The 23,204-nt window shown below is 32.2% G+C and overlaps 1 protein-coding gene across 2 annotated transcripts in view; it reads right to left on the reverse strand.

The window, feature by feature from the left end:
* Window positions 1-1,451: 1,451 nt before the first annotated feature.
* LOC148954744 (uncharacterized) overlaps window positions 1,452-23,204 on the reverse strand; it is a 62,335-nt gene continuing 40,582 nt past the window's right edge. Inside the window, exons 2-3 of one of the 2 annotated variants that reach the window (XR_016141589.1) lie at window positions 21,921-22,744; window positions 1,452-1,559 (exon numbers count right to left, since the gene is read on the reverse strand). Coding sequence is in view for 1 of the 2 variants with exons in the window: in XM_089087231.1 (XP_088943357.1) it covers window positions 22,019-22,744 (726 nt within the window). In the remaining variant the exon portion in view is untranslated. Of the gene's footprint in view, window positions 1,560-20,664; window positions 22,745-23,204 lie in introns of those variants that run through there. The other variant, XM_089087231.1, reaches the window with a different exon arrangement.

Consider the following 23,204-nt stretch of genomic DNA (forward strand, 5'->3'; position numbering starts at 1 on the left):
AACTCTCGCCAAGGACGAGAATGTCGCCTAGAAACAGGTGTGTCGCGGGACGTCAGAGGGCTGCCTTTGAAACTCAATGCTAATTTCCCTATCTGGCCCTTTGAAATCCAATGTTATTTTCCCTATGTTAATTTCCACTATCTGGCCGTTTGAAATCCCATGTTATTTTCCCTAAGACTGCCGTGACGGGAGATGGCATGCTGTAGAAATACTATGGGGAAAGGGATTTGTGTGTTGTAGAAAAACAAAGGGGGTGTGTCACCTAACCTTACCAAGGGCGGGAATGTCACCTATAAATAGTTGACCGCATTGTATAGGTGTGTCGTGTGACGTCAGAGGGCTCCGCTAGAAATCCAATGTTATTTTTCCTAACTGACCGCTTGTATTCCGGGGGGACCGCTTGTATTCTGGGGGTACTGACCGCTTGAAAACTCAGAGCCCCCACTACTAACATTGTTTTTCTTTCATTTGCAAGAGAGATTCAGCGTAAGAAGACTGATTGAAGGGTACCTTAAGGAAAACAATAAAGAAAAATATCAACTCTTAGCGCGGGTAAGTCAGTCAGTTTAATAACCTGAAAAGGAGTTTCAGGTTTCAAGAGACCCCTGTCTCTCCTCCCAAGTCATAATTTTGTTTTCACCTTGCTCCCCGACATCTCCTGAATATTTAAACTTGACTCCCCTCCTCTCTTCTCGATATAAAGCAGATAAAAATGTTTTAATAGTTTTGTTAAATATGATTTCTTTTGGCTACAATTTATTAATGTGAGTAAAGTATATTAATAATGTCACTTCTATGGATTTTTTGGACTCCGTCGCTTCTTGCTTCGTCTGTATATTGCATCGTTAATTCAATGTATATTTACTTCAAAACGTGTGTAAATAAAATAAATATTATTGTGTAAATAATTAAGCTATACAAATAACACTGCTTAATATTCAAATCAACTGGATTATTTTCGAAGCTATCCTGCTTACACCTTTTAATTTTTCAACAATACTGCTAAACGTGCGTTTTCCTCTTTTCAAAAACTGTTGCTCAGTTGAATTTGTCCTAATTTCGTTATATTCAGCTTTACGGTGCAGGTTTTCCATTGCTTCGTCTACAAGGTCCACCATTTTTTCTTTATTACGTTCATTATTTTCATTACTGGATTTTTGGGCTCCCTTTGGATATAAAGTACTTATACTGTCGTCCTTGATTTGATCAATTTTTCCTTCATGATGCATCAACTGATATTCTGATTCATTATCATAATGCTCTGCTCTTTCAGTATTCAACTGACTAGATTCATGATATCCTTCTTCTGTGTGATGTTGAGCTTCTTCCTCTTTCTTTTTGCGATAGAACTCCAACTGTGAAGCTATAGCCGTTTTAAAGTTTAAAACTGTTATAACGGTGTACGCAGCACCTTCCAAATACCCAAGTGCAACTTCTTTTGCTTGAATATCTTGTTCGAATTCTTCAAACGCAATATCTGATTCAATCAATTCTTCGGGGACTAATTCTATCGGGTTTGTTCGTTTGTTCTGCCGCCTCCCAGAATACAAAGGGAAACCCTAAAAAGAAAAGATCTAGACAAATAGTTAAAATGACAACATATGCTGAAGAAGAATGGCGAGGAGGATGACGCCTCTCCAAAGCCATTAACAGTGCACGAAGGGTCCAATGATTGTTGATGTTTCAGTTGCCAGCAGGGTTGCCACCTGTTGCACGAACGTGCTATTTTAGCACTATTTCATAATGTGTAGCCTTGTAGCACATTCTACATTGAATGTAGCACTTTTTCTCTTTTTGACCAATTTAAAAATATAGACATATAAAATACAAAGGCAGTGGTTCACATCCAAATATATTTCAGAACATTTTTATGTATGACAATAATCTAAATTTATTTAAGTACGGGATGTGCGTGTGTGTGTGTGCCTTTTCCCATTCAGTCCTCTGATCAGACACATTTTCTTATGGATACATTTTTATTAATATAAATTAAAAAATATTATGCGACACGCGATTATGCGACAAGCGATTATTGCAATTTGTGACACGCGCAAGATTTTTTTTACTATTGCGCCGAAAATCACTATTTAGAAAATAGCGACGAAGACCACACTGCCTTTTTATCACAAACAACAAAAACACGAAGAACAATAGAGAATTCTGTTTGTAAGACAGTGAAGATAATTTGAATGAATATTTCGGCCCTATGCTTTGAAAAATTTTGCTTTTTGGTTTGATTGGTCGCATTTTGTTGGGAGTCTTCTTTTTTTTATATGTTTTTGTCTTGCCGAGGATAGCCCTTGGACATAGGGCCGAAATATTCATTCAAATTATCTTCACTGTCTGAAAAAAAAGAATTCCCTATTGTTCTTCTTGTTTTTGTTGTTTATCACTATTTAGTACGTGAATTCGAGCAATTGTAGCACTTTAGGAGCTGACCGTTGAGGCAACTCTGGTTGCCAGATATTTCCATGGGTAGAATTGGCAAGTCTAATTCCCAGTCTCGTGGCATCATTGATTAAGCCCCAAAACTTGGATTAGCAAGAAACATCAATCCACTGCGCTACCACCGTGTGACACAATAGTAAAAATGACACAAGAAGTATCAAAGAAGCGCTGTAAGTAGACAAAAAGGAAGAAAATAAGAATAAGTGCAGTAGGAGATTGATATCGTGTTTGATGTACCTAAGATCGAAACATTTTCGAAAATTTAATTATTTAATACATGTTTTCGTAAACATGAGCATAAATTTTGTACAAGCTTTTTATTAGCAACCAAGTTATTAGCTCCACATAATGCTCCCACTCTTAATATTTTTATATGTTCTTAATATCGTATAGGCTTAATGCACATTCTTAATATTCAGGAAAAAACGATTAAACAAAACGGGTTTATTACCTGTTGCACTAAGTATTTCTACTTTACTATAAAGCTAAAGTATTAGTATTTAAAGTGTTTAAAGTATTAAGCTATTACTATAGTTTTGGCTCGTTAACGGACGACCTTAAACACGTCTTGAAGAGGGACTTCCAGTGAATCAAAATTAATTCATAGCTTTTCTGTCATCAAAAGTTAAAACTTAATTGCAGTGTTTTACATCTAAAAATGGGAATAAACCTTGGGCCCCCCCCCCGCCCGGATGATTAATCTAAATCATGAAACACCTATAGCTCTTCTATCTAAATGTTCTTTAGGTAATACTGTCTTTTGGTTTCTAAGTAAAATTAGTTTCTAAGTAAAATATAGAGACGCATAAAGACGAGCCAAGTCTTAGATGAAGGCAATGAAAAGCTGTACTGTATTGAATAAAAATCTTGCTTATTTATGTATCTATTTATTTATATGCTATTTATATATGAATATATTCCTCATCTCCCCTTGAAACACAGGGTAATATGGTTTGCGTTACTTTTTTGGCGCAAACGTTTTTTATCCTGCCTACTTTGGAAATAACCATCGTCCCATGCTAATTACATATATGTTTTGAATACCAAAACAAATTGAGATTTTTTAATTTTCACATGGCGAAATGCGGAGTGCTCCTAGAATCTATGAGAAAACTGCCGAATAAATTCTTTATGTCTTTATGTCTTTATGTAAAATTCTTATGGTAAATTGAATTAAGTTAATTCAATTTACCTGTAGTTGACAACACTTCAATTTGAACAAAAATGTTTACTGAATATTTAAATCTGTTAAAATATTGAAATTTTCATGCTTACCAAGCTGTATTCAACCATTCAAACTAAATGAAACATTACAAGCCCAAGAGGTTCTCTTGTGGCTATTAAATGTTTACTATAATTTGAAAAGAGTTAATATCTTCCAAACAAAGCAGTAAGGATAATAGGTATGTATGTTAATTCGTGAGGATTTTGTGCTGTTTCTGGGTCTTTGGGTTTGCATAAAGTTGGTATACTACGTGATTATCAAGCTGCAATTTTTGTTTTCCAGTGTACAAATAATCTAGCCCCAATGGTTTAAGCCGTCCTAGCTAAGTGGTTGGCGCGCTGGGTTGGAAATCCTTTGTCCGAGGGGCGTGTGTTCGATTCCTGGCGTGGCGGGTTATTTGGTTTAGGTCAGGGTCAGTGGCGTGACTCTGTATGCTCAGCGAGAGTCGACCCAGCTCTAAAGGGGTCCCTGAAGAAATCTGGGGAAGGTAAGCAGGAAGAGTATAGAGCATAAGATGCCTGGCCCAAGCCCCCCGTTGCGCTTCCGGTTTGGACCGTACGGGTCTAGTGCCGTCATACTTACTTACTTTATGAGTTTTACTCTGCTAATAGTGTTTTTACCGTGTGTTAGTAATATAATTTTTTGCGTGCTAATAGTGATATTCTTGATTATGAAACTAGGTTTAGTGACAAGTTTGGGTTTGGGCATAGGAGGAGCACATGGTCCAGGTTTTGATTGCAGTTTCTTGGAACTTCTGTGTTGAACTCGTTACCAATACTCATTGGGGTAGCTGAATCTTTTGTTCCTTCTTTTTTTTCTCTTTCTCGTTTTTTTTTATTTTTTGTTAATCATTATTGTATTAGAGTTGATGAAAATGACTAGTATCTTCTACTGTACGCTAGCAAGAACCTCAGTTTTTTCATTAATGCAGCGTTTGGATTTTGTAAAAATTATTTTTCTTTTTGTGAATTAAAAGAACTAAAACCGAAACAATATAAAAAACGCAGCGTATATCCATTTTTGAGGGCTGAATATTTTGTCCCCTTCCTCCAAACACAGAATTTTAGTTGCTCGAACATTTCACCTAAAAAATTTTCCTTAAATTTTTAACTTGATTCCCCAGTTGTGAGATAGTACTGGGTATATTTACCAAATTTCTAAGTTACCAAATATAATCACTAAACTTGTGAACTTTTAAAGTTGAAAGCTATCTAAAGGTCCAGGGGGACTCCTAATATGGGCATAGAGTCCCTAGGGAGATGGTTTTCTCACGGAGAATTAAAAAACAGGATTTTTCTCACTTGAAAAAACAGGAATTTTCTCACTTTTATGGATATTTCTTGGACGGTTATGAGTGTTAGTCAATTTATTTGATGTTTTTCATGGATGTCAACAGCAATTTATGTCTGTTTTATGGTTTTTGTCAGTGAGAATGAAAAAACATGATTTTGATGGATGTTTCTTGGATGTTCTCACTTTGATGGATGTTTCTTGGATGTTCTCACTTTGATGGATGTTTCTTGGATGTTCTCACTTTGATGGATGTTTCTTGGATGGTTATGAGTAACACATGACACATGAAACATGACACATGACACATGACACATGAGACATGAGACATGACACATGACACATGACACATGACAAGTGACACGTGACACGTGACACAAAACACATGACACAACACATGACACGTGACACGTGACACATGACACATGACACAACACATGAGACATGACACATGACACATGACACATTACACATGACACGAAACATGACACATGACGAATGACACATGACACATGACATAAGAATGACGTAATCAAATAGGACAAATGGATTTTCTGAGAAATTGATTACATAATCGGTAGAACCCTATCAGGAGGTCGTGACGGGGATCCATATATGGACATAGAATAACGTAATCGACTAGGACAAATGGATTTCTGAGAAATTTATTACATAATCAGTAGAACCCTATCAGAAGGTCATGACGGGAGTCCATATATGCGCATAGAATGACGTAATCGACTAGGACATTTGGATTTCGGAGAAATTGATTACATAATCTATAGAACCCTATCAGAAGGTCATGATGGGAGTCCATACATGGGCATTGAATGACGTAATTGACTAGGACAGTTGGAATATTTCAGTAGTGTTTTGTCGTGGTTTACCTTGTCACAGTTACATTCTCTTGATTTTTCAAAGTTTATTTTGAATTTCTTTCGGTGAAATGCAAGAGTTGGAATATTTCAGTAGTGTTTTGTTGCGGTTTACCTTGTCATAGTTACATTCTCTTGATTTTTCAAAGTTCATTTGGTTTTCTTTCATTGAAATGCAAGAGTTGGAATATATCAGTAGTGTTTTGTTGTGGTTTACCTTGTCACAGTTATATTCTCTTGATTTTTCAAAGTTCATTTTGAATTTCTTTCATTGAAATGCAAGGGTTGGAATATTTCAGTAGTGGTTTGTTGTGGTTTACCTTGTCACAGTTACATTCTCTCGATTTTTCAAAGTTCATTTTGAATTTCTTTCATTGAAATGCAAGAGTTGGATTATTTCAGTACTGGTTTGTCGTGGTTTACCATTTCACAGTTACACTTTCTTGATTTTTCAAAGTTCATTTTGAATTTCTTTCATTGAAATGCAAGAGTTGAATTATTTCAGTAGTGTTTTGTTGTGGTTTACCATTTCACACTTACATTCTCTTGATTTTTCAAAGTTCATTTTGAATTTATTTCGTTCAAATGCAAGAGTTTGAATATTTCAGTAGTGTTTTGTCATGGTTTACCTTGTCACAATTACATTCTCTTGATTTTTCAAAGTTCATTTTGAATTTCTTTCGTTAAAATGCAAGAGTTGGAATATTTCAGTAGTGTTATGTCGTGGTTTACTTTGTCACAGTTACATTCTCTTGATTTTTCAAAGTTCATTTTGTATTTCTTTCATTGAAATGGAAGGGTTCGAATATCTCAGTAGTGGTTTGTTGTGGTTTACCTTGTCACAGTTACATTCTCTTGATTTTTCAAAGTTAGTTTTGAATTTATTTAATTGAAATGCAAGATTTGGAATATTTCACTAGTGTTTTGTCGTGGTTTACCTTGTCACAGTTACATTCTCTTGATGTATAAAAGTTCATTTTGAATTTCTTTCGTTGAAATGCAAGACTTAGAATATTTCGGTAGTGTTTTGTTGTGGTTTACCTTGTCAAAGTAATATTTTCTTTATTTTTCAAAGTTCATTTTGGTTTTCTTTCGTTGAAATGCAAGAGTTGGAATATTTCAGTAGTGTTTTGATGTGGTTTACCTTGTCACAGTTACGTTCTCTTGATTTTTCAAAGTTCATTTTGGTTTTCTTTTAGTGAAATGCAAGAGTTGGAATACTTCAGTAGTGTTTTGTTGTGGTTTACCTTGTCACAGTTATATATTTCTTGATTTTTGGTTTTACCTTGTCACAGTTACATTCTCTTAATTTTTCAAAGATCATTTTGAATTTCATTCGTTGAAATGCAAGAGTTGGAATATTTCAGGAGTGTTTTGTTGTGGTTTACCTTGTCACAGTTACACTTTCTTGATTTTTCAAAGTTCATTTTGAATTTCTTTCGTTGAAATGCAAGAGTTGGAATATTTCAGTAGTGTTTTGTTGTGGTTTACCTTTTCACACTTACATTCTCTTGATTTTTCAAAGTTAATTTCGAATTTCTTTCATTGAAATGCAAGAGTTGGAATATTTCAGTAGTGTTCTGTCGTGGTTTACCATGTAACAGTTACATTCTCTTGATTTTTCAAAGTTCATTTGAATTTCTTTCGTTGAAATGCAAGAGTTGGATTATTTCAGTAGTGTTTTGTCATGGTTTACCTTGTCACAGTTACATTCTACTAATTTTTCAAAGTTCATTTTGAATTTCTTTCAATGAAATGCAAGAGTTGGATTATTTCAGTAGTGTTTTGTTGTGCTTTACCTTGTCACAGATACATTCTCTTGATTTTTCAAAGTTCATTTTTAATTTCTTTCATTGAAATGCAAGAGTTGGAATATTTCAGTAGTGTTTTGTCATGGTTTACCTTGTCACAGTTACATTCTCTTGATTTTTCAAAGTTCATTTTGGATTTCTTTCGTTGAAATGTAGGAGTTGGAATATTTCAGTAATGTTTTGTTGCGGTTTACCTTGTCACAGATACATTCTCTTAATTTTTCAAAGTTCATTACGAATTTCTTTCATTTAAATGCAAGAGTTGGAATATTTCAGTAGTGCTTTGTCATGATTTACCTTGTCACAATTACATTCTCTTGATTTTTCAATGTTCATTTGAATTTCTTTCATTGAAATGCAAGAGTTGGATTATTTCAGTAGTGTTTTGTTGTGCTTTACCTTGTCACAGTTACATTCTCTTAATTTTTCAAAGTTCATTTTTAATTTCTTTCTTTGAAATGCAAGATTTGAAATATTTCAGTAGTGTTTTGTCGTGGTTTACCTTGTCACAGTTACATTCTCTAGATTTTTCAAAGTTCATTTTGAATTTCTTTAGTTGAAATGAAAGAGTTGGAATATTTCAGTAGTGTTTTGTCGTGGTTTACCTTGTCACAGTTACATTCTCTTAATTTTTCAAAGTTCATTTTGAATTTCTTTCGTTGAAATGTAAGATTTGGAATATTTCAGTAGTGTTTTGTCAGTGTTTACCTTGTCACAGATACATTCTATTAAATTTTCATAGTTCATTTCGAATTTCATTCATTGAAATGTAATGGTTGGAATATTTCAGTAGTGTTTTGTCGTGGTTTACTTTGACATAGTTATATTATCTTGATTTTTCAATGTTCACTTGAATATATTAAATTGTAATTCAATAGTTGGATTATTTCCGTAGTGTTTTGTCGTAGTTTACAATGTCACAATTGCATTTTCTTTATTTTTCAAAGTTAATTTCGGATTTATTTCTATGAACTGTAAGAGTTGGAATATTTCAGTAGTGTTTTGTCATGGTTTAACTTGTCACAGATACATTCTCTTGATTTTTCAAAGTTCATTTCGAATTTCTTTCATTGAAATGCAAGAGTTGGAATATTTCAGTAGTGTTTTGTCGTGGTTTACTTTGTCGCAGTTACATTCTCTTGATTTTTCAAAGTTCATTTGAATTTCTTACATTGTAATGCAAGAGTTGGATTATTTCAGTAGTGTTTTGTTGTGGTTTACCTTGTCACACTTACATTCTCTTAATTTTTCAAAGTTCATTTTGGATTTCTTTCAATGAAATGCAAGAGTTGGAATATTTCAATGGTGTTTTGTTGTGGTTTACCTTGTCACAGTTACATTTTCATAATTTTGCAAAGTTCATTTTGAATTTCTTTCATTGAAATGCAAGAGTTGGAATATTTCAGTAGTGTTTTGTCGTGCTTAACCATTTCACAGTTACATTATCTCGATTTTTCAAAGTTCATTTTGAATTTCTTTAGTTGAAATGAAAGAGTTGGAATATTTCAGCAGTGTTTTGTCGTGGTTTACCTTGTCACAGTTACATTGTCTTGATTTTTCAAAGTTCATTTTTAATTTCTTTCATTGAATTGCAAGAGTTGGATTATTTCAGTAGTGTTTTGTTATGGTTTACCTTGTCACTGTTACATTCTCTTGATTTTTCAAAGATCATTTTTAATATCTTTCGTTGAAATGCAAGAGTTGTAATATTTAATTATTGTTTTTTCGTTGTTTACCTTGTCAAATTTAAATTATCTTGATTTTTCAATGTTCATTTTGTATTTCTTTCATTGACATGCAATAGTTTGATTATTTCAGTTGTGTTTTGTCGTGTTTTACCTTATCACAGTTACATTCTCTTGATTTTTCAAAGTTCATTTTGAATTTCTTTCGTTGAAATGCAAAAGTTGGAATATTTCAGTAGTGTTTTGTTGTGGTTTACCTTGTCACAGTTACATTTTCATAATTTTTCAAAGTTCATTTTGAATTTCTTTCATTGAAATGCAAGGGTTGGAATATTTCAGTAGTGGTTTGTTGTGGTTTACCTTGTCACAGTTAAATTCTCTTGATTTTTCAAAATTCATTTTGAATTTCTTTCGTTGAAATGCAGGAGTTGGAATATTTCAGTAATATTTTATTCTTGTTTACCATGTCACAGTAAAATTGTCTGGATTTTTAAAAATTCATTTTGAATTTCTTTCATTGAAATGCAAGAGTTGGATTATTTCACTAGTGTTTTGTCGTGGTTTACCTTGTCACAGTTACATTCTTTTGATTTTTCAAAGTTCATTTTGAATATCTTTCATTGAAATGCAAGATTTTGAATATTTCAGTAGAGTTTTGTCTTGGTTTACCTTGTCACAGTTAAATTATCTTGATTTTTCAAAGTTCATTTTGTATTTCTTTCATTTACATGAAAGAGTTGGAATATTTCAGTATTGTTTTGTCGTGTTTTACCTTATCACAGTTACAATTTCTTGATTTTTCAAAGTTCATTTTAAATTTCTTTCGTTGAAATGCAAAAGTTGGAATATTTCAGTAGTGTTTTGTTGTGGTATACCTTGTCACAGTTAAATTTTAATGATTTTGAAAAGTTAATTTAGTTTTTTTTTAATTGAAATTAAAAAGTTTGAATATTTAAGTAGTGTTTTTTAGTGGTTTACCTTGTCAATGTTAAATTCTCTTTATTTTTAAAATTTAATTTGAATTTCTTAAATTGTAATGCAAGAGTTGGATTATTTCAGTAGTGTTTTGTTGTGGTTTACCTTGTCACACTTACATTCTCTTAATTTTTCAAAGTTCATTTTGGATTTCTTTCGATGAAATGCAAGAGTTGGAATATTTCAATGGTGTTTTGTTGTGGTTTACCTAGTCACAGTTACATTCTCTTATTTTCTCAAAGTTCATTTTGAATTACTTTCGTTGAAATGCAAGAGTTGGAATAGTTCAGTAGTGTTTTGTCATGGTTTACCATGTCATAGTTACATTATATTGATTTTTCAAAGTTCTTTTTGAATTTCTTTCATTGAAATGCAAGAGTTGGAATATTTCAGTAGTGTTTTGTCATGGTTTACCTTGTCACAGTTACATTCTATTAATTTTTCAAAGTTCATTTTGAATTTCTTTCGTTGAAATTTAAGAGTTGGAATATTTCAGTAGTGTTTTGTCGTGGTTTACCTTGGCATAGATACATTCTATTGATTTTTCAAAGTTCCTTTTGAATTTCTTTCATTGAAATGCAAGAGTTGGATTATTTCAGTACTGGTTTGTCGTGGTTTACCATTTCACAGTTACATTCTCTTGATTTTTCAAAGTTCATTTTGAATTTCTTTCATTGAAATGCAAGAGTTGGATTATTTCAGTAGTGTTTGGTTGTGGTTTACCATTTCACAGCTACATTCTCTTGATTTTTCAAAGTTCATTTTGAATTTATTTCGTTGAAATGAATGAGTTAGAATATTTCAGTAGGGCTAAGTCGTGGCTTACATTGTCATAGTTACATTTTATTAATGTTTCAACGTTAATTTCGGATTTCTTTCATTGAAATGCAACAGTTGGAATATTTTAGTAGTGTTATATCGCGGTTTACTTTGTCACAGTTACATTCTCCTAATTTTTCAAAGTTCATTTTGAATTTCTTTCATTGAAATGCAAGGGTTGGAATATTTCAGTAGTGTTTTGGCGTACTTTACCATATCACAGGTAAATTGTCTTGATTTTTCAAAGTTCATTGTGTATTTCCTTCGTTGAAATTCATGAGTTGGAGTATTTCAGTAGTTTTTTTTCGTGATTTACCATGTCACAGTTAAATTCTCTGGATTTTTCAAAATTCATTTTGTTTTTATTTCATTGAAGTGCAAGAGTTGGATTATTTCAGTAATGTTTTGTCGTGGTTTACCTTGTCACAGTTACATTCTCTCGATTTTTCAAAGTTCATTTTGAATTTCTTTCGATGAAAAGCAAGAGTTGAAATATTTCAGTAGTGTTTTTTTGTGGTTTACCTTGTCACAGTTATATTTTCTTTATTTTTAAAAGTTCATTTAGGTTTTCTTTCATTAAAATGCAAGAGTTGGAATATTTCAGTAGTGTTTTGTCGTGGTTTACCATGTCACAGTTACATTCTCTTGATTTTTCAAAGATCATTTGGGATTTCTTTAGTTGAAATGCAAGAGTCGGAATATTTCAGAAGCATTTTTTCGTGGTTTACATTATCACAGTTTCAATCTTTTGATTTTTGAAAGTTAATCTTGAACTTCTTTCGTTGAAATGCAAGTTGGGTTATTTTACGAGTATTTCGTCATGGTTTACCATGTCACAGATACATTCCCTGATTTTTCAAAGTTCATTTTGGATATCTTTCTTTGAAATAAAAGAGTCGGAACATTTCAGTAATGTGTTGTTTTGTTTTAATTTGAAACAATTACATTCTATTGATTTTTCTAAGTTCATTTTGGATTTCTTTCATTGAAATGCAAGAGTTGGAATATTTCAGTAGTGTTTTGTCGTGGTTTACCTTGGCATAGATACATTCTCTTGATTTTTCAAAGTTCATTTTGGATTTTTTTCATTGAAATGCAAGAGTTGGAATATTTCAGTAGTTTTTTGTTGTGGTTTACCTTGTCAGAGTTACATTTTCTTGATTTTCAAAGTTCATTTTGGATTTCTTTCATTGAAATGCCAGAGTTGGAATATTTCAGTAGTGTTTTGTCGTGGTTTACCTTGTCACAGTTACATTCTCTTGATTTTTCAAAGTTCATTTTGGATTTCTATCGTTGAAATGCAAGAGTTGAATTATTTCAGTAGTGTTTGGTAGTGGTTTACCTTGTCACAGTTACATTCTCTTGATTTCTCAAAGTTCATTTGGAATTTCTTTCGTTGAAAAGCAAGTTGGAATATTTCAGTAGTGTCTTGTCATGATTTAACCTTGTCACAGTTACATTCTCTTGATTTTTCAAAGTTCATTTTGAATTTCTTTCATTGAAATGCAAGAGTTGGAATATTTCAGTAGTGTTTTGTCGTGGTTTACCGTGTCAAAGTTACATTCTCTTGATTTTTCAAAGTTCATTTTGGATTTCTTTTGTTGGAATGCAAGAGTTGAAATATTTCAGTAGTGTTTTGTTGTGGTTTACCTTGTCACAGTTACATTTTCTTGATTTTTCAAAGTTCATTTTGAATTTCTTTCGTTGAAATGCAAGAGTTGGAATATTTCAGTAGTGTTTTGTCGTGGTTTACCTTGTCACAGTTACAATCTCTTGATTTTTCAAAGTTCATTTTGAATTTCTTTTATTGAAATGCAAGAGTTGGATTATTTCAGTAGTGTTTTGTCGTGGTTTACCTTGTCAAAGTTATATTCTCTTGATTTTTCAAAGTTCATTTTGGATTTCTTTCGTTGAAATGCAAGAGTTGGAATATTTCAGTAGTGTATTGTCATGCTTTAACTTGTCACAGTTAAATTTTCTCGATTTTTCAAAGATCATTTTGGATTTCTTTCATTGAAATGCAAGAGTTGGAATATTTCAGTAGTGTTTTCTCGTAGTTTACCTTACCACACTTGTATTCTCTTTATTTTTCAAAGATCATTTTGGATTTCTTTTGTTTAAATGCAAAAGCTGGAATATTTCAGTAGTGTTTTGCCGTGGTTTACTTTGTCACAGTTACATTCTTTTCATTTTTCAAAGTTCATTTGGGATTTCTTTCGGTGAAATGCAAAATTTGGCATATATCAGTAATGTTTTGTCGTAGTTTACTTTGTCACAGTTACATTCTCTTGATTTTTCAAAGTTCATTGTGGATTTATTTCGTTAAAATATGTCTTGTTGTGCTTTACCTTGACACAGTTACATTTTCTTGATTTTTGTTAGGTTAGGTTAGATCAAGTTAGGTTAGGTTAGGTTAAGTTAGTTTAGGTTAGGTTAGCCTACGTACTTGCGCGTACGTAGAAATTCAAAATGAACTTTGAAAAATCAAGAGAATGTAACTGTGACAAGGTAAACCACGACAAAACACTACTGAAATATTCCAACTCTTACATTTCAACGAAATAAATTCAAAATGAACTTTAAAAATTAATAGAATGTAACTGTGACAAGGTAAACCAAGATAAAACACTACTGAAATATTCCAATTCTTGCATTTCAATGAAAGAAATTCAAAAAGAACTTTGAAAAATCAAGAGAATGTAACTATGACATGGTAAACCATGACAAAACACTACTGAAATATTTCAACTCTTGCATTTCAATGAAAGAAATCCAAAATGAACTTTGAAAAATCATGAGAATGTAAGTGTGACAAAGTAAACCACAACAAAACACTACTGAAATATTCCAACTCTTACATTTCAATGAAAGAAATCCAAAATGAACTTTGAAAAATCAAGGGAATGTAACTGTGACATGGTAAACCACGACAAAACACTACTGAAATAATCCCACTTTCATTTCAATGAAAGAAGTTCAAAATGAATTTTGAAAAATCAAGAGAATATAACTGTGACAAGGTAAACCACGACAAAACACTTCTGAAATATTCCAACTCTTGCATTTCAACTAAAGAAATTCAAAATGAACTTTGAAAAATCAAGCTAATGTAACTGTGACAAGGTAAACCACGACAAAACACTACTGAAATATTCAAACTCTTGCATTTCAATGAAAGAAAACCGAAATGAACTTTGAAAAATCAAGAAAATGTAACTATGACAAGGTAAACCACAACAATACACTACTGAAATATTCCAACTCTTGCATTTCAACGAAAGAAATTCAAAATGAACTTTAAAAAATCAAGAAAATATAACTGTGACAAGGTAAACCACGACAAAACACTACTTAAATAATCCAAATCTTGCATTTCAATCAAATAAATCCATTCTTAATTTTTAAAAATCAAGATAATGTAACTGTGACAATTTAAACCACTACAAATCACTACTGAAATGTTCCAACTCTTTCCTTTCAACGAAAGAAATTCAAAATGAACTTTGAAAAACCAAGAGAATGTAACTCTGACAAGGAAAACCACGACAAAACACTACTGAAATATTCCAACTCTTGCATTTCAATGAAAGAAAACCGAAATGAACTTTGAAAAATCAAGAAAATGTAACTATGACAAGGTAAACCACAACAATACACTACTGAAATATTCCAACTCTTGCGTTTCAACGAAAGAAATTCAAAATGAACTTTAAAAAATCAAGAAAATGTAACTGTGACAAGGTAAACCACGACAAAACACTACTGAAATATTCCAACTCTTGCATTTCAATGAAAGAAATTCAAAATTAATTTTGAAAAATCAAGGTAAAGTAAGTGAGAAAAGGTAAACCACAACAAATCACTACTGAATTAACCAAACTCTTGCATTTCAATGAAATAAATCCAAAATGAACTTTGAAAAATCAAGAGAATGTAACTGTGACAAGGTAAACCACCACAAAACACTAGTGAAATAATCCAACTCTTGCATTTCAATGAAAGAAGTTCAAAATGAACTTTGAAAAATCAAGACAATGTAACTTTGACAAGGTAAACCACGACAAAACACTACTGAAATATTCCAACTCATGCATTTCAACGAAAGAAACTCAAAATGAACTTTGAAAAATCAAGAGAATGTAACTGTGACAAGGTAAACCACAAAAAACCACTACTAAAATATTCCAACCCTTGCATTTCAATGAAAGAAATTCAAATTGAACTTTGAAAAATCAAGAGAATGTAACTGTGACAAAGTAAACCACGACAAAACACTACTGAAATATTCCAACTCTTGCATTTCAAAGAAATAAATTCAAAAAGAACTTTGAAAAATAAAGAAAATGTAACTGTGACAAGGTAAACCACGACAAAACACTACTGAAATATTCCAACTCTTGCATTTCAACGAAATAAATTCAAAATGAACTTTGAAATATCAAGAGAATGTAACTGTGAAATGGTAAACCACAACCAAACACTACTGAAATAATCCAACTCTTGCATTTCAATGAAAGAAATTCAAAATGAACTTTGAAAATTCAAGAGAATGTAACTGTGAAATGGTAAACCACGACAAACCAGTACTGAAATAATCCAACTCTTGCATTTCAATGAAAGAAATTCGACATGAACTTTGAAAAATCAATAGAATGTATATATGACAAGGTAAACCATGACAAAACACTACTGAAATATTCCAACTCTTGCATATCAACAAAAGAAATTCAAAATGAACTTTGAAACATCAATAGAATATAACTGTGACTAGGTAAACCATGACAAAACGCTACTGAAATATTCCAACTCTTGCATTTCAATGAAAGAAATTCAAAAAGAACTTTGAAAAATCAATAGAATGTAACTATGACATGGTAAACCATGACAAAACACTACTGAAATATTCCAACTCTTGCATTTCAACGAAAGAAATCCAAAATGAACTTTAAAAAATTAAGAGAATGTAACTGTGACTAGCTAAACCACAAAAAAACACTATTGAAATATTTCAACTCTTGCATTTCATCGAACGAAATCCAAAATGAACTTTGAAAAATTAAGAGAATGTAAGTGTGACAAGGTAAACCACAACAAAACACTACTGAAATAATCCAACTCTTGCATTACAATCTAAGAAATTCAAATGAACTTTGAAAAATCAAGAGAATGTAACTGTGACAAAGTAAACCACGACAAAACACTACTGACATATTCCAACTCTTACATTTCAATTAAAGAAATTCGAAATGAACTTTGAAAAATCAAGAGAATGTATCTGTGACAAGTTAAACCATGACAAAACACTACTGAAATATTCCAACTCTTACATTTCATTGAAAGAAACCTAAAATGAACTTTGAAAATCAAAGAAAATGTAACTGTGACAAGGTAAAGTACAACAAAACACTACGGAAATAATCCAACTATTGTATTACTATGTAAGAAATTCAAATGAACTTTTGAAAATCAAGAGAATTTAACTTTGACAAGGTAAACCACGACAAAACACTACTGACATATTCCAACTCTTACATTTCAATGACAGAAATTCGAAATGAACTTTGAAAAATCAAGAGAATGTATCTGTGACAAGGTAAACCATGACAAAACACTATTGAAATACTCCAACTCTTACATTTCAACAAAAGAAATTCAAAATGAACTTTGAAAAATCATGAGAATGTAACAGTGACATAGTAATCCGCAGCAAAACACAAATGAAATATTCCAACTCTTGCATTTCATCGAGAAAAATTCAAAATAAACTTTGAAAAATCAAGAGAATGTAACTGTGACAAAATAAACCATGACAAAACACTACTGAAATATTCCAACTCTTGCATTTCAACTAAAGAAATTAAAAATTAACTTTGAAAAATTAAGATAATGTAACTGTGACATGGTAAATCACAATAAAACACTACTGAAATAATCCGACTCTTTCATTTCAATGATAGAAATAAAAAGGAACATTGAAAAATATATAGAATGTAATTGTAACAAGGTAAATCATGAAAAAGCACTACTTAAATATTCCAACTCTTGCATTTAAATGAAAGAAATTCGTAATGAACTTTGAAAAATCAATAGAATGTATCTGTGACAAGGTAAACCACAACAAAACATTACTGAAATATTCCAACTCCTGTATTTCAACGAAAAAAATCCAAAATGAACTTTGAAAAATCAAGAGAATGTAACTGTGACAAGGTAAACCATGACAGAACACTACTGAAATATTCCAACTCTTGCATTTCAATGAAAGAAATTAAAAATGAACTTTGAAAAATCAAGAGAATGTATCTGTGACAAGGTAAAGCACAACAAAACACTACTGAAATAATCCAACTCTTGCATTTCAATGAAATAAATTCAAAATGAACTTTGAAAAATTAATAGAATGTAACTGTGACAAGGTAAACCATGACAAAACACTACTGAAATAATCCAACTCTTGCATTTCAACGAAAGAAATTCAAATGAACTTTGAAAAATCAAGAGAATGTAACTGTGACATGGTAAATCACGACAGAGAACTACTGAAATATTCCAACTCTTGCATTTCAATGAAAGAAATTCGAAATGAACTTTGAAAAATCAAGAGAATGTAAGTGTTACAAGGTAAACCACAACAAAACACTATTGAAATATTCCAACTCATGCATTTCAACGAAAGAAATTCAAAATGAACTTTGAAAAATCAAGAAAATGTAACTGTGACAAGGTAAACCACAACAAAACACTACTGAAACATTCCCACTCTTGCATTTCAACGAATGAAATTCAAAATGATCTTTGAAAAATTACGAGAATGTAACTGTGACAAGGTAAACCATGGCAAAACACTATTGAAATATTCCAACTCTTGCATTTCATCGAAAGAAAACCAAAATGAACTTTGACAAATCAAGAGAATATAACTGTGACAAGGTAAACCACATAAAAACACTACTGAAGAATTCCAACTTTGGCATTTCACTGAAAGAAAAACGAAATGATCTTTGAAAAATCAAGAGAACGTAACTGTGACAAGGTAAACCACATCAAAACACTACTGAAATATTCCAACTCTTGCATTTCAACGAAAGAAATTCAAAATGAACTTTGAAAAAGCAAGAGAATGTAACTGTGACAAGGTAAACTACGACAAAACACTAGTGAAATAATCCAACTCTTACATTTCAGTGAAAGAAATTCAAAATGAACTTTGAAAAATCAAGACAATGTAACTGTGACATGGTAAACAATGACAGAACACTACTGAAATATTCCAACTCAAGAATTTCAACGAAAGAAATTCAAAATGAACTTTGAAAAATCAAGAGAATGTAACTGTGACAAGGTAAACCACAACAAACCACTACTGAAATATTCCAACCCTTCCATTTCAATGAAAGAAATACAAAATGAACTTTGAAAAATCAAGAGAATGTAACTGTGACAAAGTAAACCGCGACATAACACTACTGAAATATTCCAACTCTTGCATTTTAACGAAAGAAATTCAAAATGAACTTTGAAAAATCAAGAGAATGTAATTGTGAAATGGTAAACCACAACAAAACACTACTGAAATAATCCAAGTCTTGCATTTCAATGAAAGAAATGTAAACTGGACTTTGAAAAATCAAGAAAGTGTAACTCTGAAATGGTAAACCACGACAAACCAGTACTGAAATAATCCAACTCTTGCATTTCAATGAGAGAAATTCAAAATGAACTTTGAAAAATAGAGAGAATGTAACTGTGACAAGGTAAACCACAACAAACCACTACTGAAATATTCAAACCCTTGCATTTCAATGAAAGAAATTCAAAATGAACTTTGAAAAATCAAGAGAATATAACTGTGACAAGGTAAACCGCAACAAAACATTACTGAAATATTCCAACTCTTGCATTTCAATGAAAGAAAACCAAATGAACTTTGAAAAATAAAGAGAATGTAACTGTGACAAGGTAAACCGCAACAAAACACTAGTGAAATATTCCAACTCTTGCATTTCACCGAAAAAAATTCAAAATGAACTTTGAAAAATCAAGAAAATGTAACTGTGACAAGGTAAACCACGACAAACCACTACAGAAATATTCCAACTGTCCTAGTCGATTACGTCATTCAATGCCCATATATGGACTCCCGTCATGACCTCCTGATAGGGTTCTACCGATTATGTAATCAATTTCTCAGATATCCAACTGTCCTAGTCGATTACGTCATTCTATGCACATTTATGGACTCCCCTCATGACCTTCTGATAGGGTTCTACTGATTATGGAATCACTTTCTCAGAAATCCATTTGTCCTAGTCGATTACGTCATTCTATGTCCATATATGGACCCCCGTCACGACCTCCTGATAGGATTCTACCGATTATGTAATCAATTTCTCAGAAAATCCATTTGTCTTTGTTGATTACGTCATTCTTATGTCATGTGTCATGTGTCATTCGTCATGTGTCATGTGTCATGTTTCGTGCCATGTGTAATGTCTCATGTGTTGTGTCATGTGTCATGTGTCATGTGTCACGTGTCACGTATCATGTGTTGTGTCATGTGTCACTTTTCATGTGTCATGTGTCATGTGTCATGTGTCATGTGTCATGTGTTACTCATAACCATCCAAGAAACATCCATCAAAGTGAGAACATCCAAGAAACATCCATCAAAGTGAGAACATCCAAGAAACATCCATCAACGTGAGAACATCCAAGAAACATCTATCAAAATCATGTTTTTTCATTCTCACTGACAAAAACCATAAAACAGACATAAATTGATGTTGACATCCATGAAAAACATCAAATAAATTGACTAACACTCATAACCGTCCAAGAAACATCCATAAAAGTGAGAAAATTCCTGTTTTTTCAAGTGAGAAAAATCCTGTTTTTTCTTTCTCAGTCAGAAAACCATCTCCCTAGGGACTCTATTCCCATATTAGGAGTCCACCCTGAACCTTTAGATAGCTTTCTACTTTTTAATGAAACCTACTGACCGCACGGAATCTGTTTCAACTCAGGCCAAACCTTAACGAAATTTGTATCAATGAACAAAATTGTTTTCAAATTATTAATTAATTAATAATTTATTTTTAATTATTCTTTAATTCATAATTCAACTTATTTAATTATTACTAGTTACTTTAATTCAATTATTTTGATTATTGTTAATATTTATTATTGAATTTTTTAATTTGCTTTTATTCTATCAATTAATTAATAATTTATTAATCATTTTCATCTATTAACTGCGTCCTCTATTTTACTTTAATAAGAATAAAATTACAGAAATTACAAAATGATTATGACCATTAAATTATTTATTTGAAGTTTTGCGCCCCTAAATGCCTGTGCTCGGAGCAAGTCCCCCCTCTGACACCCTGAAACCGTCTGTTCAGACACTTACCAATTGCTTAGGAAGAAATAATTCAATGCCTCTTAATTCATAGACTTCATCATGTCATAATATCTTTATAATGTTTCAAGTTATAATATTTTCATTGCTTCAGATCAGTAACGTAAAATTTCATACTATGTTTCACTCCAATCATCTTAAGTTACAATTGGGCATGCATAGTCGTAACCATATGAAGTCACGTGAATTGAAAGCGTGGAAACACGTGAATTTTGAAGACTTAGTTTGTAAAGAATACATTTTTGAAGACATCCTTACCACAGCCATGCTTTACACATAAATAGTGGCGGTACTTAAAGCAGTAAAAATTATCTTTTAAATTTAAAATATTACGATTTATCCAGAAGAAAGTCTTCCTTAGAAACAGTCTCGGGAGGGAATTCAATTAAGTGTTGGGAAACAATAACTATTTTCTACAATGTCATTCCAACAAAGAAAAACTCCTTCTTAATTATTGTGGCTACACACATTAATATGGCCACAATAAGGTATATTATACTAGTTTTTGCATTAAACATATTGCCACAAATAAGTAAGGCTGATCATCATAATAATTCTATCATGTTTGACTTCAGTCACATAAAAGTTACATGTCTAGTGTGCCTGACAGTTTTCACAATCATATGAAGATCAGTTACGTACATAGAGTTTGAGAAACAAGGAAAGTCTCAATACTTTACCTCAAGAGGACATAGTTTTGAATCCTTGCAAGGTTGCCAACTAGACATATTTTATGTCAAAAGGACACATTCCCATGTGAAGAGACACAATGACATAAAAGGGTAAAAAAATAACACAACTTAGAAATTCAGGACATAAAAGGGAAAGATTTTATCTCAAGAGAACATAGTTTTGAATTCAGTAGGGTAAATGCGATAACCATGTCTGTTTTACATCAGTGATTCCCAAACCAAAATTGGACCATGCCCCACCTAGGTATTTCTAAAACCCTGATGCCCCTTCGGGATATTCCAATTTCGCTATTCAAATTTTACGTGCATTCAGCCTAAAGAAAGCTTAAAAGACCATTAACTTGGAATTATTTTTTGGGGGGTCGTCTTCTAGGTATATTTTATACTACTAAAAATGTTGTATACAATAAAAGAGGGTACACTTGAATACAACACCATTTATAGAATGTAAAACGCATCTTCAAATGCATTTAAATATGACGTCATTCACATATAAAAATATTATCTCTTTTTAATTTAAGGCTTTAAAGTAGTCACCCAAAGGGTGCACGTTCTGCCCATGACTAGCCAAAATATTACTATGCTCCACCGGTTGGGACTACGGCTCACGTTAGGAACCGTGGTTTTACATCATGAAGACAGAGCATTTTTGACATTTCAAAAAACATGCATTGAAACTAACCAAAGGATTACAATCTATTACTTAGTTGGGCTACGTCAAGTTTACAAAATTTTAATGGCACTTTCAAAAAGGTCTGATATCATAATGTTTGTTGTGAGTTAATCACGTATACGATTTATGTTATAATATGGATGGTAAAGTAAGCCTTTCTTGGAAGAAATTTCGTTAGCACTGGGAATTCTTTGCTGGTTTAGTCCTTGCCATTGGTTTCTATGTTTATATGGCCTTGGTAAAGTTGCCTGAACTAGAAATGTTTGTATTTTATGCACTCGGTTTTTTTGTTCTTGCAGCTCTTGCGCTTGACGTGTTGGTTCTAGTCGTCCATGCAAGTGGCTTCTTGGCTCTTGTGACCTTTGCCTTTGATTCTTGGTATTTTGCAGTTTTTTACTTGCACTGTCACTCTCATCACTTCCTGCTCTACCCTCTGCACTTCCTCCTCCGTCTTCTGAACTTGCTAATCCACCTTCTAAGCTACCCACTTCGCTTTCTTCCTTCCCTGCTCCACGTTCTTCACTTTCTTCCTCACTCCTCTCTTCATCCTTTTCTCTCTGGAGTCTTGCCTTTTTAACTTTCAGCTCTTTATGTATTTTAATCGCTGACAAGAAGTTGAAAATTGCCAGGCCTAAGTAAGCTCCAGCCTCGCCATAGGTTATAAAAATCTCTTTTTGTTCGAATTTCTCCTCGGGGCTCTCAGCGGCCTTAACTGCTTTAAGAGATCGCCAGAAATCCCCAACTCTATATTGCACATTGTCTTCAGTTTTACTCGTCTTGTCTGCAATAGGTTGATGATGAATCCAAGATAGTAGAAATGATGCTAGCTGCCCCTGAAATTATATGGACTTTGTAATTTTAGAGGATTCAGTGTCTATCTTCAATATACTACTAGAGGAAAATTCAAATAAAATGACGATCTACTGTAGTCTTCTTTACTTTGGACTTTGTGCTTATTTCTTATGCTGAACAATTTATTTATAACATAGAGAAACAGAATGTTGACCTACAAAACCTGCAGTGACTCCAAAGTTATTCGTTCTTTTAACTAGCCTAGTAGTTTTCACAAAAAGGCCAATCAGGTTTTGAAAACGAGGTGTTAGTTGGATTCCAAAAGGTTAATTTTTTTGTAGATTAATTAAAAAAACTTTGTCACAAAATAAGTTTTTCAAAGAAAAGTAAAGAACTTCATTAAACAAAAAATGAGCAAAAATAAAATCAAATAATCTACCAAGCGTGAAACTACCACAAATCAGCGTCGATGAAAAAATGAAACCCGAAACAAACAGAAAT

Source organism: Artemia sp. Qi Xiang Cuo, chromosome 3 (assembly GCF_049724085.1).
Source record: "Artemia sp. Qi Xiang Cuo chromosome 3, ASM4972408v1, whole genome shotgun sequence".
Taxonomy (NCBI): domain Eukaryota; kingdom Metazoa; phylum Arthropoda; class Branchiopoda; order Anostraca; family Artemiidae; genus Artemia; species Artemia sp. Qi Xiang Cuo.